The following is a 17,631-nucleotide window of genomic DNA, read 5'->3' as shown; positions in this document are numbered from 1 at the left end:
ACAAGCTGCCATGCCGGTTTAGCCCAGTAGGGCACATTCCTCTATCATTTCTTTGTAACGAAATCTATTGTTTGTTATGCATTTCTGTGAATTACCTAGTTAGTAAATAATTCATTTTAAGACAATTGATGTATGGATGACTCATAGTGAAGACTGGGTTCGTGCAGATAACTAACAATTTCAAACTAACATTTGGAATGAGACTGACGAGGTAAATAATAATTCATTAATTCGAAGACTAATTGATCAGATATTAAAATATCTGAAAATTATATTAGGAAAATTATAACTTTGTAATCTGAATATTTTCCTTGGTGCCCCGACTTCCTAGTTAATTACAGTTACATGATTAATCAGGTTAATCGCGTAATAATATTTACAGAGAGTTATTTGATAAATATGTCTTCAGTTTTAATGATGCCAAAGACACGACAAGACTGTACTTTGTGTTAGCCCCCTCTCCCCGTTCATTAATAAATAACTGTTTAAAAACAGGCCCAGACACCGCTTTCCAGCCCATTAGTTTAATTTCGAGTATGAGAGAACTTGCTCTGGAGTGTGTGTGTGTGTGTGTGTGTGTGTGTGTGTGTGTGTGTGTGTGTGTGTGTGTGTGTGTGTGTGTGTGTGTGTTTTAGTGGTGTGTGTGCTCTAGTGGGGTGTGTGTGGCCTGGGAGGAGAGCGGGCTGTGATTCTACAATGTACACACAGTCCATCACAGGATATTTGGGTTTCCCTTGTTGTCCCACTCTCTCCGGTCAGGGTTGAGAGGTGATGGATCTCAGGGAGGGGAGGACAGGAGGCGTTGTTGTGTTGTGGAGATTATAACCATCTGCTACACTCTGCATTACTCACTGGATTCCTTACATACAAATAAGTGAAAAGGTGTGTGTGTGTGTGTGTGTGTGTGTGTGACACACACACACACACGCTTGCTATTTCCAGGAATTACCTGAGCTTCCCGGTGCGTTGGCGCTACGTCTGGAGAAGCTCTTGACCGCTAGACTCTGGCCGCGCTGCTTGCGTCTCCACGCAGTGCGACACTTGGAGTCGATGCTCTGCTTGATACGGTACCAATCTGACTCAGTGATGCCAAACTTATAGAACAGGTGACCTGAGGACAACAATGACAGAGGGCACATGAGTTCAGGGTCATGTAATTTAACAATCTTAAGAACCATTGTAATCTTAAACTTAAGCTAAATCACCATGACAAGGTAGAATAAGTCATATTCATTGCTGAGGATGGACAGCAGTTGATACCAAGTCTGTGTGTAAAGTTTGAACAGTTCAACCTTGTCCCACCATCAATGCAACTCTACCGGAGCTGTCAAATGTCAGAAGCACATTAACTCTAGATAGATGTTGAATTTTTGTACCACTTTAGGTATAAAAAATAATAATGATTTGCTAAAATATTTAATTTGACTTTTACTTCTATAGCACAGAGAAACAGAATGAATAACACATTCATAAAATGGCAAAAAAGAAAGTCCAAAACAAATCATAAGAAACAAGGGTCTGTTCTATATCTAGGATATTTTTAAAAGCTCAAGAAACACTGTCTGTCTGTCTGTCTGTCTGTCTGTCTGTCTGTCTATCTATAAACACACACACACACACACACACACACACACACACACACACACACTGCTCCAAAAAATAAAGGGAACACTTAAACAACATATCATAGATGTGAATGAAATAAATAATCTTATTAAATACTTTTTTCTTTACATAGTTGAATGTGCTGACAACAAAATCACACAAAAATAATCAATGGAAATCCAATTTATCAACCCACGGAGGTCTGGATTTGGAGTCACACTCAACATTAAAGTGGAAAACCACACTACAGGCTGATCCAACTTTGATGTAATGTCCTTAAAACAAGTCAAAATGAGGCTCAGTAGTGTGTGGCCTCCACGTGCCTGTATGACCTCCCTACAACGCCTGGGCATGCTCCTGATGAGGTGGCGGATGGTCTCCTGAGGGATCTCCTACCAGACCTGGACTAAAGCATCCGCCAACTCCTGGACAGTCTTTGGTGCAACGTGGCGTTGGTGAATGGAGCGAGACATGATGTCCCAGATGTGCTCAATTGGATTCAGGTCTGGGGAACAGGCGGGCCAGTCCATAGCATCAATGCCTTCCTCTTGCAGGAACTGCTGACACACTCCAGCCACATGAGGTCTAGCATTGTCTTGCATTAGGAGGAACCCAGGGCCAACCGCACCAGCATATGGTCTCACAAGGGGTCTGAGGATCTCATCTCGGTACCTAATGGCAGTCAGGCTACCTCTGGCGAGCACATAGAGGGCTGTGCGGCCCCCCAAAGAAATGCCACCCCACACCATGACTGACCCACCGCCAAACCGGTCATGCTGGAGGATGTTGCAGGCAGCAGAACGTTCTCCACGGCGTCTCCAGACTCTGTCACGTCTGTCACGTGCTCAGTGTGAACCTGCTTTCATCTGTGAAGAGCACAGGGCGCCAGTGGCGAATTTGCCAATCTTGGTGTTCTCTGGCAAATGCCAAACGTCCTGCACAGTGTTGGGCTGTAAGCACAACCCCCACCTGTGGATGTCGGGCCCTCATACCACCCTCATGGAGTCTGTTTCTGACCGTTTGAGCAGACACATGCACATTTGTGGCCTCCTGGAGGTGATTTTGCAGGGCTCTGGCAGTGCTTCTCCTGCTCCTCCTTGCACAAAGGCGGTGGTAGCGGTCCTGCTGCTGGGTTGTTGCCCTCCTACGGCCTCCTCCACGTCTCCTGATGTACTGGCCTGTCTCCTGGTAGCGCCTCCATGCTCTGGACACTACGCTGACAGACACAGCAAACCTTCTTGCCACAGCTCGCATTGATGTGCCATCCTGGATGAGCTGCACTACCTGAGCCACTTGTGTGGGTTGTAGACTCCGTCTCATGCTACCACTAGAGTGAAAGCACCGCCAGCATTCAAAAGTGACCAAAACATCAGCCAGGAAGCATAGGAACTGAGAAGTGGTCTGTGGTCCCCACCTGCAGAACCACTCCTTTATTGGGGGTGTCTTGCTAATTTCCTATAATTTCCACCTGTAGTCTCTTCCATTTGCACAACAGCATGTGAAATGTATTGTCAATCAGTGTTGCTTCCTAAGTGGACAGTTTGATTTCACAGAAGTGTGATTGACTTGGAGTTACATTGTGTTGTTTAAGTGTTCCCTTTATTTTTTTGAGCAGTATATATATATATACACACACACACATATATTGCTGAGCAGTATATATATATATATATATACACACACACACATATATTCACACAGAAGCACACACACACACACACACACACACTTGAAGTCGGAAGTTTACATACACTTAGGTTGGAGTCATTAAAACTAGTTTTTCAACCACTCCACAAATTTCTTGTTAACAAACTATAGTTTTGGTAAGTCGGTTAGGACATCTACTTTTTGCATGACAAGTAATTTTAACCAAAAATTGTTTATAGACAGATTATTTCACTTATAATTCACTGTATCACAATTCCAGTGGGTTAGAAGTTTACATACACTAAGTTGACTGTGCCTTTAAACAGCGTGGAAAATTCCAGATAATTATGTCATGGCTTTAGAAGCTTCTGATAGGCTAATTGACATCATTTGAGTCAATTGGAGGTACACCTGTGGATGTATTTCAAGGCCTACCTTCAAACTCAGTGCCTCTTTGCTTGACATCATGGGAAAATCAACAAATAAAAAAAATCAGCCAAGACCTCAGAAAAAAACATTGTAAACCTTCACAAGTCTGGTTCATCCTTGGGAGCAATTTCCTAACACCTGAAGGTACCACGTTCATCTGTACAAACAATAGTACCGAAGTATAAACACCATGGGACCGCCCAGCCGTCATACCGCTCAGGAAGGAGATGCGTTCTGTCTCCTAGAGATGAACGTACTTTAGTGCGAAAAGTGCAAATCAATTCCAGAACAAGCGCCAAGGACCTTGTGACGATTCTGGAGGAAACAGGTACAAAAGTATCTCTATCCACAGTAAAACGAGTCCTACATCGACATAACCTGAAATGACGCTCAGCAAGGAAGAAGCCACCGCTCCAAAATCGCCATAAAAAAAGCCTTCCTGACTGATGTCTTGTGATGTTGCTTCAATATATCCACAGAATTTTCCTTCTCCAGGATGTCATCTATTTTGTTAAGTGCACCAGTCCCTCCTGCAGCAAAGCACCCCAACAACATGATGCTGCCACCCCCGTGCTTCATGGTTGGGATAGTGTTCTTCGGCTTGCAAGTTTCCCCCTTTTTCCTCCAAACATAACAATGGTCATTATGGCCAAACAGTTCTATTTTTGTTTCATCAGAACAGAGGTCATTTCTCCAAAAAGTACGATCTTTGTCCCCATGTGCAGTTGCAAACTGTAGTCTGGATTTTTTATGCCGGTTTTGGAGCAGTGGCTTCTTCCTTGCTGAGCGGCCTTTCAGGTCATATCGATATAGGACTCATTTTACTGTGGATATAGATACTTGTGTACCCATTTCCACAAGGTCCTTCGCTGTTGTTCTGGGATTGATCTGCACTTTTCGCACTAAAGTACGTTCATCTCTAGGAGACAGAACGCGTCTCCTTCCTGAGCGGTATGATGGCTGCGTGGTCCCATGGTGTTTAGACTTGCGTACTATTGTTTGTACAGATGAATGTGGTACCTTCAGGCATTTGGAAATTGCTCCTAAGGATGAAGCAGACTTGTGGAGGTCTACGATGTTTTTTCTGAGGTCTTGGCTGGTTTCTTTTGATTTTCCCATGATGTCAAGCAAAGAGGCACTGAGTTAGAAGGTAGGCCTTGAAATACATCTCCAATTGACTCAAATGATGTCAATTAGGCTATCAGAAGCTTCTAAAGCATCACATAATTTTCTGGAATTTCCAAGCTGTTTAAAGGCACACTCAATTTAGTGTATGTAAACTTCTGACCCACTGAAATTGTGATACAGTGAATTATAAGTGAAATAATCTGTCTGTAAACAATTGTTGGAAAAATGACTTGTGTCATGCACAAAGTAGATGTCCTAACCGACTTGCCAAAACTATAGTTTGTTAACAAGAAATTTGTGGAGTGGTTGAAAAACGAGTTTTAATGACTCCAACCTAAGTGTATGTAAACTTCCGACTTCAACTGTATACACACACACACACACACACGATTCAAATGCAATGTGCGCCGTTTCATGGATCTGAAGGTACAAACTCCGCCTACCCGGCAGACCCGGAGAGCAAATCAAGTGCACCTATAGGCCTACCGCTGGCCAATCAGATAGCTCAGATCAGTGTCTGCAGCTTCCACCAGCCCACAGCGAAGTTGATAGTCGTCTCTATTGTGTGAGATTTGAAAACATGACTAGCGCGAGAATATCAACGAATTCAGCAAATGGCTGCTGTATTTATGCGTGAGTTCATGTTTAAGATTTTATTCAGCACTGTCAACACTTTATTCAACACTTACAAGCCATAAAACACCCTCTCCCTATCCACTCACTCCACAAAGTGTATCGATAGGCTTGCGTGGTTAAGTACAGTGAAATGCCTTTCTTGCGAGCTCTAAACCCAAGAATGCAGTAATCAATAATAATGTAATACTAGAAATAACAAAGAGAAAGTAACTAAGCATACTATATACATGATCAGTCAGTTCTATATTTACAACGTGCAGTGATACTGGAGTGATAGAGGTGGATATGTATAGGGGTAAGGTGACTAGGCATCAGGATATATGATAAATGGAGTTGCAGCAGTGTATATGATGATTGTATGTAAGTGGGTTGGCTGTGCGTGTGTGTAAAATCAGTATAAATATATGTGCATATTATGTATGTGTGAGCAAATGATGAATTGAGTGTTTGTATGTTGGAGTGTCAGTGAGTGTGTAGGGCCCTGTGAGAGTGCATAGAGGGTCAAGTCAGATGTTGTGTCTTTCTAACAACGAGGAGTATTTCCCATTCACATGTATAACAACATGACTTGGTGCAGCGGTTCTCATAGTTTTTTTTGAGAAACTGCAAATGACTTCAATTTATGCCTCAAGTAATACAATAAACGATCGATGACCAGTGTGATCATATACCTCACATTTTGAAATATAATCTGCCAATTTCTGTCTGTAGCATCCGAACAGTTTGAACTACACACTAATATGACCCCTCTGTGGAAAGGTGAGACTCTCACAAACACATGCATGTCAGTTGTTTAGCTCTAGGATATAATATATAGTTACAAAATTATTTTTAAATGGTCTGAGAAGAACAACATTGGCAGGGCAATTTAAGAATAGCCAATATTGAGCCTATAGCCAACTACACAAACCTCATTGCTACAGACCCATTTTTAAGAGGTTAATGTTACATAGGCTTACGTTTTTTAATAAGTAATGTTTTAGAAACAAATCTGAGTGGTAGATCTCGGCCTTCATTTTGACTCAGAAAATAATCTTGGCTCAGAAAAGGTTTGTGACTAATCCACTAGGGCATGAGGAAACAGGTACACACACAAACAGGTCAAACATACACACCTGAATTACATAGACACACAAAACAAAACACCTGCATCACACAAGGCAAGTAGACGAACACACACAGCACCTGCGATCAGCAGACAGTAATACGTGGGGTGACAGAGTCCATTTCCTGTGCACCACACACACACGGGACTACTCCCAATAAAAACTCCTTCAGCCACGTCCACCCTCCCTCCTGTCCGCTGGCTCCCTTCCGCTCGACTGGATTCCCTCCTGTCTCCACTCCGCCGTCTCCCCTCCCTCCCCTCTGCTGTCTCCCCTCCCCTTCCTCCCTTCCCCTGTCTCCCCTCCACTGGCTCCGCTGTCTGCCCTCCCTGTCCCTGTTTCCCCTCCGCTGGCTCCCCTCCCATCTGCTGTCTCCCTCCGCTGGGAACCTAAGGGCTAATGTGTGACGTGATTGAGCCCTGCCTATGATACATCTATGGGGATAGATTGGTCAGATGCTCAATGGCAGGGGTTGAGATGGTCAGTTGGTCAATGGAAAGGAATTTGATGGTCAGTTAGTTGGTTTTCTGTCATTTGGTTAACCCCTAGAGTCAATGTCCACGCCCCCGTAGATATCTTATTAGCATTTTATTTATTTTTTTAAATCAGTCAGTTTAAGCAAGATAACTTTTTTTTTGCATTGGATGCGTCTCAACCCACCTCCTCCGCCGATGTCGCACTTCTGCATATGCGGTGAAAGGTGACAGAGCTAGAACGGTGTTTGTCAGACCATGAGACATCCCGAAAATCGGACTTCTCAAAAGAATTGTCTGTAGCATCTGAACGGTTTGGCCTACAAAACTATTATGACCCCTCTATGGAAAGAAAGACTCCCACGAACACGATGGTGTTCTCAGTTTTGTTCTTAGACCCCCACAAGTGTCTTGGGACTCGTCTGATGGAAGATCCGATCTGCTAACTTCTGTACGTAGCGTTCAAACAATTTGAACTAAACACTAATATGACCCCTCTGTGGAAAGGTGAGACTCTCATGAACACGTTTAGCTCTAGGACGACCCATAGGCCTCACAAGACTCGTCTGAAGGTCCCCCCAGTTTAAAAAAAATGTCTGGAAGTATATATGGAGACCGTTTAGTACTAAGAATAAGGGATTACAGTGCATTCGGAAAGTATTCAGACCCCTTGACTTTTTTTTTATCCTCACTCTACACACAATACCCCATAATGACAAAGCAAAAACTGGTTTTTATAAATGTTTGCAAATTTATTAAAAAGTACATTAAAAAACTGAAATATCACATTTACATAAGATTTCAGACCCTTTACTTGGTACTTTGCACCTTTGGCAGTGATTACAGCCTTAAGTCTTCTTGGGTATGACGCTACAAACATGGCAAACCTGTATTTGGGGAGATTCTTCTCCAATTCTTCTCTGCAGATCCTCTCAAGCTCTGTCAGGTTGGTTGGGGAGCATCGCTGCACAACTATTTTCAGGTCTCTCCAAAGATGTTTGATTGGGTTCAATCCGGGCTCTGGCTGGGTCACTCAAGGACATTCAGAGACTTGTCCCGAAGCCACTCCTGCGTTGTCTTGGTTGTATGCTTAGGGACGTTGTCCAGTTGGAAGGTGAAACTTTGCTCCAGTCTGAGGTCCTGAGCACTCTGGAGCAGGTTTTCATCAAGGATCTCTCTGCACTTTACCCTGGATCCTGTCTCCCAGTCACTCCCGCTGAAAAACATCCCCAAGGCATGATGCTGCCAACAACATGCTTCACCATAGGGATGGTGCCAGGTTTCCTCCAGACATGACGCTTGGCAATCTTGTTTCTCATGGTCTGAAAGTCCTTTAGGTGCCTTTTGGCAAACTCCAATCGGGCTGTCATATACCTTTTACTGAGGAGTGGCTTCCGTCTGGCCACTCTACCACAAAGGCCCGATTTGTGGAGTGCTGCAGAGGTGGGATAACCTTCTCCACAGAGGAACTCTGGAGCTCTGTCAGAGTGACCATCAGGTTCTTGGTCACCTCCCTGACCAAGGCCCTTCCAAGATTGCACAGTTTGGCCAGGCGGCCAGCTCCAGGAAATCTTGTTGGGTCTAAACTTCTTCAATTTAAGAATGGAGACCACTGTGTTCTTGGGGACCTTCAATGCTGCAGACATTTTTTGCGACCCTTCCCCAGACCTGTGCCTCAACACAATCATGTCTTGGAGCTCTAAGGACAATTCCTTCGACCTCATTGCTTGGTTTTTGCTCTGAAATGCACTGTCAACTGTGGGACCTTATATAGACAGGTGTGTGCCTTTCCAAATCATGTCCAATTAATTGAATTTTGGACGATCAATCGAAACAGGATGCACTTGAGCTCAACTTTGAGTCTCAAAGCAAAGGGTCTGAATACTTATGTAAATAAGGTATCTGTTTTTTATTTTGAACAAATTTGCAAAAATGTCTATAAACCTGTTTTCACTTTTTCATTATGGGGTATTGTGTGTAGATTGATGAGGAAAAATTGTATTTAATCAATTTTATAATAAGGCTGTTATGTAACAAAATGTGGAAAAGGGGAAGGGGTCTGAATACCTAGCAAATGCACTGCAAATACATGTAAAATAGACATATATACACACAGTACCATTCAAAAGTTTGGACACCTACTCATTCAAGGGTTTTTCTTGATTTTTACTATTTTCTACATTGTAGAATAATAGTGAAGACATCAACACTATGAAGTTAACACATATGGAATCATGTAGTAACCAAAAAAAAGTGTTAAATCAAAATACACGTTATATTTGAGATTCTTCAGAGTAGCCAGCCTTTGCCTTGATGACAGCTTTGCACACTCATTGCATTCTCTCAACCAGCTTCATGCGCTAATCACCTGGAATGCATTTCGATTAACCTGTCAGGGCTAGGGGGCAGTATTGACGCGGCTGGATAAAAAACGTACCCGATTTAATCTGGTTACCACTCCTACCCAGTAACTAGAATATGCATATACTTATTACATATGGATAGAAAACACCCTAAAGTTTCTAAAACTGTTTGAATGGTGTCTGTGAGTATAACAGAACTCAAATGGCAGGTCAAAACCTGAGAGATTCCTTTACAGGAAGTGGCCTGTCTGACCATTTCTAGAACTTCTTTGCCATCTCTATCTTTTACTAAGGATCTCTGCTCTAACGTGACACTTCCTACGTCGTCCATAGGCGCTCAGAGCCCGGGAAAAACCTGAATGTCGTCATCCCAGCCCCAGGCTGAAACACATTATCGCCTTTCTCAAGTGGCCGATCAAGGGACTCTGGGCTTAGGCGCGTGACCTGACCGCCCCCGTCTTTGTGATTTTTTCCTCTGTTTGCCGAAAAGGAGATTCCCGGTCGGAATATTATCGCTTTTCTACGAGAAAAATGGCATAAAAATTGATTTTAAACAGCGGTTGACATGCTTCGAAGTACGGTAATGGAATATTGCGCCATGCGCGCGACCCTTCTTTACCATTTCGGATAGTGTCTGGAACTCACGAACAAAACGCCTCTATTCGGATATAACGATGGATTATTTTGGACCAAACCAACATTTGTTATTGAAGTAGCAGTCCTGGGAGTGCATTCTGACGAAGACAACAAAAGGTAATCAAACTTTTATAATAGTAAATATGATTATGGTGAGTGCTAAACTTGCCGGGTGTCTAAATAGCTAGCCCGTGATGCCTGGGCTATGTACTTAGAATATTGCAAAATGTGCTTTCACCAAAAAGCTATTTTAAAATCGGACATATCGAGTGCATAGAGGAGGTCTGTATCTATAATTCTTAAAATAATTGTTATGCTTTTTGTGAACGTTTATCGTGAGTAATTTAGTAAAATGTTAGCGAATTCCCTGGAAGTTTGCGGGGGGTATGCTAGTTCTGAACGTCACATGCTAATGTAAAAAGCTGGTTTTTGATATAAATATGAACTTGATTGAACAAAACATGCATGTATTGTATAACATAATGTCCTAGGGTTGTCATCTGATGAAGATCATCAAAGGTTAGTGTTGCATTTAGCTGTCTTCTGGGTTTTTGTGACATTATATGCTAGCATGAAAAATGGGTGTCTGATTATTTCTGGCTTGGTACTCTGCTGACATAATCTAATGTTTTGCTTTCGTTGTAAAGCCTTTTTGAAATCGGACAGTGTGGTTAGATTAACGAGAGTCTTGTCTTTAAATAGCTGTAAAATAGTCATATGTTTGAGAAATTGAAGTAATAGGATTTTTAAGGTTTTGAAAATCGCGCCACAGGCTTCAAGTGGCTGTTACGTAGGTGGGACGAATTCGTCCCGCCTAGCCCATAGAGGTTAACAGGTGTATCTTATTAAAAGTTAACATTTTACATTTACATTTTAGTCATTTAGCAGACGCTCTTATCCAGAGCGACTTACAGTAGAGTGCATACATTTTTACATACTGGCCCCCCGTGGGAATCGAACCTACAACCCTGGCATTGCAAGCACCATGCTCTACCAACTGAGCTACAGTGGAATCTATTTCCTTCTTAATTCGTTTGAGCCAATCAGAAGTGTTGTGTCAAGTTAGAGTGGTATACAGAATATAGCCCTATTTGGTAAAATACCAAGTCTATATTATGGCAAGAACAGCTCAAATAAGCAAAGAGAAACGACAGTCCATCATTACTTTAAGACATGAAGGTCAGTCAATACTGAAAATTAAGAACTTGGAAAGTTTCTTCAAGTGCGGTCGGAAAAACCATCAAGCGCTATGATGAAACTAGCTCTCATGAGGACCGCCACAGGAAAGGAAGACCCAGAGTTACCTCTGCTGCAGAGGATAAGTTCATTAGAGTTAACTGCACCTCAGATTGCAGCCCAAATAACTGCTTCACAGAGTTCCAGTGACAGACACAACATCAACTGTTCAGAGGAGACTACGTGAATCAGGCATTCATGGTCGAATTGCTGCAAAGAAACTACTACACCAATAAGAAGAGACTTGCTTGGGCCAAGAAACCCGTTGACCTGTTTTAAGGTCTTGCTCACATCGGCTACCAAGAGCGTTATCACACAGTCGTCCAGAACAGCTGGGGCTCTCATGCATGCTTCAGCGTTGCATGCCTCGAATCGAGCATAAAAGGCATTTAGCTTGTCTGGTAAGTTTGCGACACTGGGCAGCACGCGGCTGGGTTTTCTTTTGGAGTCTGTAATAGTTTTCAAGCCCTGCTACAGCCGACGAGCGTCAGAGCCAATGTAGTATTGACGCTTTGCCTGTTTGATGTTTTGTCTGAGGGTGTAGCGGGATTTCTTATAAGGGTCCGGATTTGTGTTTCACTACTTGAAAGTGGGAGGTCTAGCCTTTAGCTCGATGCAGATGTTGCCATGGCTTCTGGTTGGGATATGTAAGTACGGTCACTGTGGGAACGACATCGTCGATGCACTTATTGATGAAGCCGATGCCCGATGTGGTATACTCATCAATGCCATTGGATGAAACCCGGAACATATTCCAGTCAGTGCTAGAAAAAGAGTCCTGTAGCGTAGCAACCGTGTCATCTGACCCCTTACGTATTGAGCGAGTCACTGGTACTTCCTGCTTTAGTTTTTGCTTGTAAGGGGGAATCAGGAGGATAGAATTATGGTCAGATTTGCCAAATGGGAGGATGAGGGAGAACTTTGTATGCATCTGTGTGTGTGGCATAAAGGTGGTCCAGAGTTTTCTTCACTCTGGTTGCACATGTGACATGCTGGTAGAAATTTGGTAAAATGGATTTAAGTTTGCCTGCATTAAAGTCCCCGGCCACAGCTAGCACCGCTTCTGGATGAGCATTTTTTGGTTTGCTTATGGCCTTATACAGCTCGTTGAGTGCGGTCTTTGTGGCAGCATCGGTTTGTGGTGCTAAATAGACGGCTACAAATAATATAGATGAGAACTCTCTTGGTAGATAGTGTGGTCTACAGCTTATCATAAGGTACTCTACCTCAGGCGAGCAATACACCTTGAGACTTCTTTAATATTAGACATCGCACACCAGCTGTTATTGACAAATAGACACACATCCCCATCCCTCGTCTTACCAGACGTAGCTTGTCCTGCCAATGCATGGAAAATCCCGCCGGCTCTATAGTATCCGTGTCTTCGTTCAGTCACGACTCGGTGAAACATAAGATACAGTTTTTAATGTCCCGTTGGTATGATAATCTTGATCGTAGATCATCCATTTTATTTTCCAATGATTGCATGTTGGCCAATAGAACAGATGGCAGTGTTGGCAGCCCGACCTCCGCCCCTTTATCTCCATCTTTTCTTCACGAGAATGACGGAGATTTGGGCCCGTTCCGAGAAAGCAGTGTATCCTTCTCGTTGGACTCGTTAGAGAAAAAATTCTTTATCCAGTTCGAGGTGGGTGATCGCTGTTCTGATGTACATAACTTATTTTCGGTCATAAGAGACAGTAGCAGCAACATTATGTACAAAATAAGTAAATAAATAGGTTAAACACAAAAAAATACTAAAAATAGCACAGTTGGTTAAGAGCACGTAAAACGGCAGCCATCCCCTCCGGCGCCAATATTAAGCTGGTTGAGAAAATGGCAAGTGTGCAAAGCTGTCTACTTTGAAGAATCTCAAATATAAAATATATTTTGATTTGTTTAACACTTTTTTGGTTACTACATGATTCCGTATGTGTTATTTCATAGTTTTGATGTCTTCACTATTATTCTACAATGTGAAAATAGTAAAAAATAAAGCAAAACCCTTGAATGAGTAGGTGTCCAAACTTTTGATTGGTACATATATACACATACATGCATACATATACACTACCAATCAAAAGTTTGGGGTCACTTCGAAATGTCCTCGTTTTCCATGAAAACATACATGAAATTAGTTGTAAAATGAATAGGAAATATAATCAAGGCAATGACAAGTTTATAAATAATTATTTTTAATTTAAATAATTGTGTCCTTCAAAATTTGCTTTCGTCAAAGAATCCTCCATTTGCAGCAATTACAGCCTTGAAGACCTTTGGCATTCTAGTTGTCAATTTGTTGAGGTAATCTGAAGAGACTTCACCCCATGCTTCCTGAAGCACCTCCCACAAGTTGGATTGGGAGATGTTCCCACAACAGCTCAATAGGGTTGAGATCCGGTGACTGTGCTGGCCACACCATTATAGACAGAATACCAGCTGACTGCTTCTTCCCTAAATAGTTCTTGCATAGTTTGGAGCTGTGCTTTTGGTCACTGTCCTCTTGTAGGAGGAAATAGGCATTGAAAAATGGAGTGATAGCCTTCCTTCTTCAAGATACCTTTTACCCTGTACAAATCTCCCACTTTACAACCACCAGAGGACTCCCAGACACCCACATTGCTTGACAGATGGCATCAAGCACTCCTCCAGCAAATGTACAATTTTTCTGGGTCTCACAAATGTTTTTCATTGTGATCCGAACACATCAAAATTTGATTAGTCTGTCCAAGACACTGTTCTCCGATCTTTCTCTGTCCAGTGTTCTTTTGCCCATCTTAATCTTTAATTTTTATTGGCCAGTCTGAGATATGGCTTTTTCTTTGCAACTCTGCCTAGAAGGCCAGCATCCCAGAGTCGCCTCTTCACTGTTGACGTTGAGACTGGCATTTTGCTGGTACTATTTAATGAAGCTGCCAATTGAGGACTTGTGAGGCATCTGTTTCTCAAACTAGACACTCTAATATACTTGTTCTCTTGCTCAGTTGTGCACCGGGGCCTCCCACTCCTCTTTCTACTCTGGTTAGAGCCAGTTTGCGCTGTTCTGTGAATGGAGTAGTTCACAGCGTTGTACGAGATCTTCAGTTTCCTGGCAATTTATCACATGGAATAGCCTTCATTTCTCAGAACAAGAATAGACTGACGAGTTTCAGAAGAAAGTCTTTGTTTCTGGCCATTTTGACCCTGTAATCGAACCCACAAATGCTGACACTCCAGCTACTCAACTAGTCTAAAGAAGGACAGTTTTATTGCTTCTTTAAATCAGCACAACAGTTTCCAGCTATGATAACATAATTGCAAAAGATCAATTAGCCTTTTAAAATGATTAAACTTGGATTAGCTAACACAACGTGCCATTGGAACACAGGAGTGATGGTTGCTGATAATGGGCCTCTGTACACCTATGTAGATATTCCATTAACAATCAGCCGTTTCCAGCTACAATAGTAATTTACAATGGTAACAATGTCTACACTGTATTTCTGATCAATTTCATGTTATTTTAAATGTACAAAAAATGTTGCTTTTCTTTCAAAAACAAGGACATTTCTAAGTGACCCCAAACTTCTGAATGGTAGTGTATATATATTTTTTTAATACTTCAAGCAGTCTTAAAATTCAAAATCAAATAGCTAAATGACCCTTGGTATGACCCCCCCCTGACCACCCGCCCGCTTAGTCTGTACAGGGTTAAACAGCAGTGTGAGTATTGGAGTGAAAAGGTGTGTGTGACTCACAGCGTACGCCATAGATCATGAGTGGGTCCAGCTGCTTCTTGCCGTGCTTGCCCTGGCCCGACAGGTTGGAGATGGCCTGCACCTCGCGGTGGAATAGGTAGTCTAGCAGTGTCAGTGCCATCTTCTCTGCCGTGCGGCAGTTGGTGCTGATGTGGAGCATGTCGCCCGGCGACACCGGGCAGCGCACGCGCATCTCTGCATTGTTCTCGTCGCCAAGCCACGTACCTGCTGGGAAGTCATCTATAAAGAAAGAGGGGGCATGGGTGGGAGTATAATGGTAATGATATAACCACTAAAGCTGCTCCCAGCCTGTTGTATGTGTGGGTCTGTTTCTATACTAAAACAAATAACACACACACACACACACACACACACACACACACACACACACACACACACACACACACAAAAGTTTGGGGTCACTTAGAAATGTCCTTGATTTTGAAAGAAAGCTAATTTTTGTCCACTAAAATAACATCAAAGTGATCATAAATACAGTGTGGACATTGTTAATGTTGTAAATTAATATCGTAGCTGGAAACGGCAGATTTTTTTATGGAATATCTACATAGGCGTACAGAGGCACATTATCAGCAACCATCACTCCTGTGTTCCAATAGCACATTGTGTTAGCTAATCCAAGTTTAATCATTGTAAAAGGCTAATTGATCATGAGAAAACCCTTTTGCAATTATGTTAGCACAACTGAAAACTGTTGTGCTGATTTAATGAAGCAATAAAACTGATCAATTAGCCTTTTTAAAATTACACACTTGGATTAGCTAACATAACGTGCCAGTGGAACACAGAAGTGATGGTTGCTGATAATGGGCCTCTGTACGCCTTTATAGATATTCCATTAAAAATCATTCGTTTCCAGGTACAATAGTTATTTACAACGTCTACACTGTATTTCTGACCAATTTGATGTTAATTTAAAAATTGACAAAAAATGTGCTTTCATTTTTTTTAAAAGGAGAAAAAAAAGGAAATTTTTCAATGACCCCAAAATTTTGAATGGTATTATATACAGTTAAAGTCCGAAGTTTACATACACTTAGGTTGGAGTCATTAAAACTGGTTTTTCAACCACTCCACAAATTTCTTGTTAACAACTATAGATTTGGCAAGTCGGTTAGGACATCTACTTTGTGCATGACACAAGTAATTTTTTCAACAATTGTTTACAGACAGATTATTTCATTTCTAATTCAAGGTATCACAATTCCAGTGGGTCAGAAGTTTACATACATAAGTTGACCGTGCCTTTAAACAGCTTGGAAAATTCCAGAAAATTATGTCATGGCTTTAGAAGCTTCTGATAGCCTGATTGACATCATTTGAGTCAATTGGAGGTGCACCTGTGGATGTATTTCAAGGCCTACCTTCAAACTCAGTGCCTCTTTGCTTGACATCATGGGAAAATCAACAGAAACCAGCCAAGACCAAAAAATGTGTAGACCTCCACAAGTCTGGTTCATCCTTGGGAGCAATTTCCAAACGCCTGATGGTACCACGTTCATCTGTACAAACAATAGTACGCAAGTATTAACACCATGGGACCACACAGCCGTCATACCGCTCAGAAAGGAGACGAGTTCTGTCTCCTAGAGATGAACGTACTTTAGTGCGAAAAGTGTAAATCAATCCCAGAACAGCAGCAAAGGACCTTGTGAAGATGCTGGAGGAAACAGGTACAAAAGTATCTATATCCACAGTAAAACGAGTCTTATATCGACATAACCTGAAAGGCCGCTTAGAAAGGAAGAAGCCACTGCTCCAAAATCGCCATAAAAAGCCAGACTACGGTTGCAACTGCACATGGGGACAAAGATCGTACTTTTTGGAGAAATGTCCCCTGAAACAAAAATAGAACTGTTTGGCCATAATGACCATCGTTATGTTTGGAGGAAAAAGGGGGAGGCTTGCAAGCCGAAGAACACCATCTCAACCGTGAAGCACGGGGTTGGCAGCATCATGTTGTGGGGGTGCTTTGCTGCAGGAGGGACTGGTGCACTTCACAAAATAGATGGCATCATGAGGTAGGAAAATGATGTGGATATATTGAAGCAACATCTCAAGACATCAGTCAGGAAGTTAAAGCTTGGTCTCAAATGGGTCTTCCAAATGGACAATGACCCCAAGCATACTTCCAAAGTTGTGGCAAAATGGCTTAAGGACAACGAAGTCAAGGTATTGGAATGGCCATCACAAAGCCCTGACCTCAATCCTATAGAAAATTTGTGAGCAGAACTGAAAAAGCGTGAGCGAGCAGGAGGCCTACAAACCTGACTCAGTTACACCAGCTCCGTCAGGAGGAATGGGTCAAAATTCACCCAAGGAAGCATGTGGAATGCTACCCGAAACGTTTGACCCAAATTAAACAATTTAAAGGCAATGCTACCAAATACTAATTGAGTGTATGTAAACTTCTGACCCATTAGGAATGTGATGAAAGAAATAAAAGCTGAAATAAATCTCTCTCTACTATTATTCTGACATTTCACATTCTTAAAATAAAGTGGTGATCCTAACTGACCTAAGACAGGGAATTGTTACTAGGATTAAATGTCAAGAATTATGAAAAACTGAGTTTAAAACTATTTGGCTAAGGTGTATGTAAACTTCTGACTTC

At 42.2% G+C, this 17,631-nt stretch overlaps 1 protein-coding gene across 5 annotated transcripts in view; it reads right to left on the bottom strand.

Moving 5' to 3' along the window:
- LOC106561274 (protein BANP) overlaps nt 1-17,631 on the bottom strand; it is a 91,336-nt gene that overhangs the window by 59,871 nt on the left and 13,834 nt on the right. For all 5 annotated transcript variants that reach the window (XM_014125045.2, XM_014125046.2, XM_014125048.2 and 2 more), the window contains 2 exons: nt 14,997-15,236; nt 950-1,111 (listed from right to left, as the gene is read on the bottom strand). In XM_014125045.2, coding sequence (XP_013980520.1) covers nt 950-1,111; nt 14,997-15,236 — 402 coding nt within the window. The remainder of the gene's footprint in view (nt 1-949; nt 1,112-14,996; nt 15,237-17,631) is intronic.

This window comes from Salmo salar, chromosome ssa10 (genome assembly GCF_905237065.1).
Source record: "Salmo salar chromosome ssa10, Ssal_v3.1, whole genome shotgun sequence".
NCBI lineage: Eukaryota > Metazoa > Chordata > Actinopteri > Salmoniformes > Salmonidae > Salmo > Salmo salar.
Note: the sequence above shows the minus strand (reverse complement) of the source record. Positions and strands in the feature narration are given on the sequence as shown.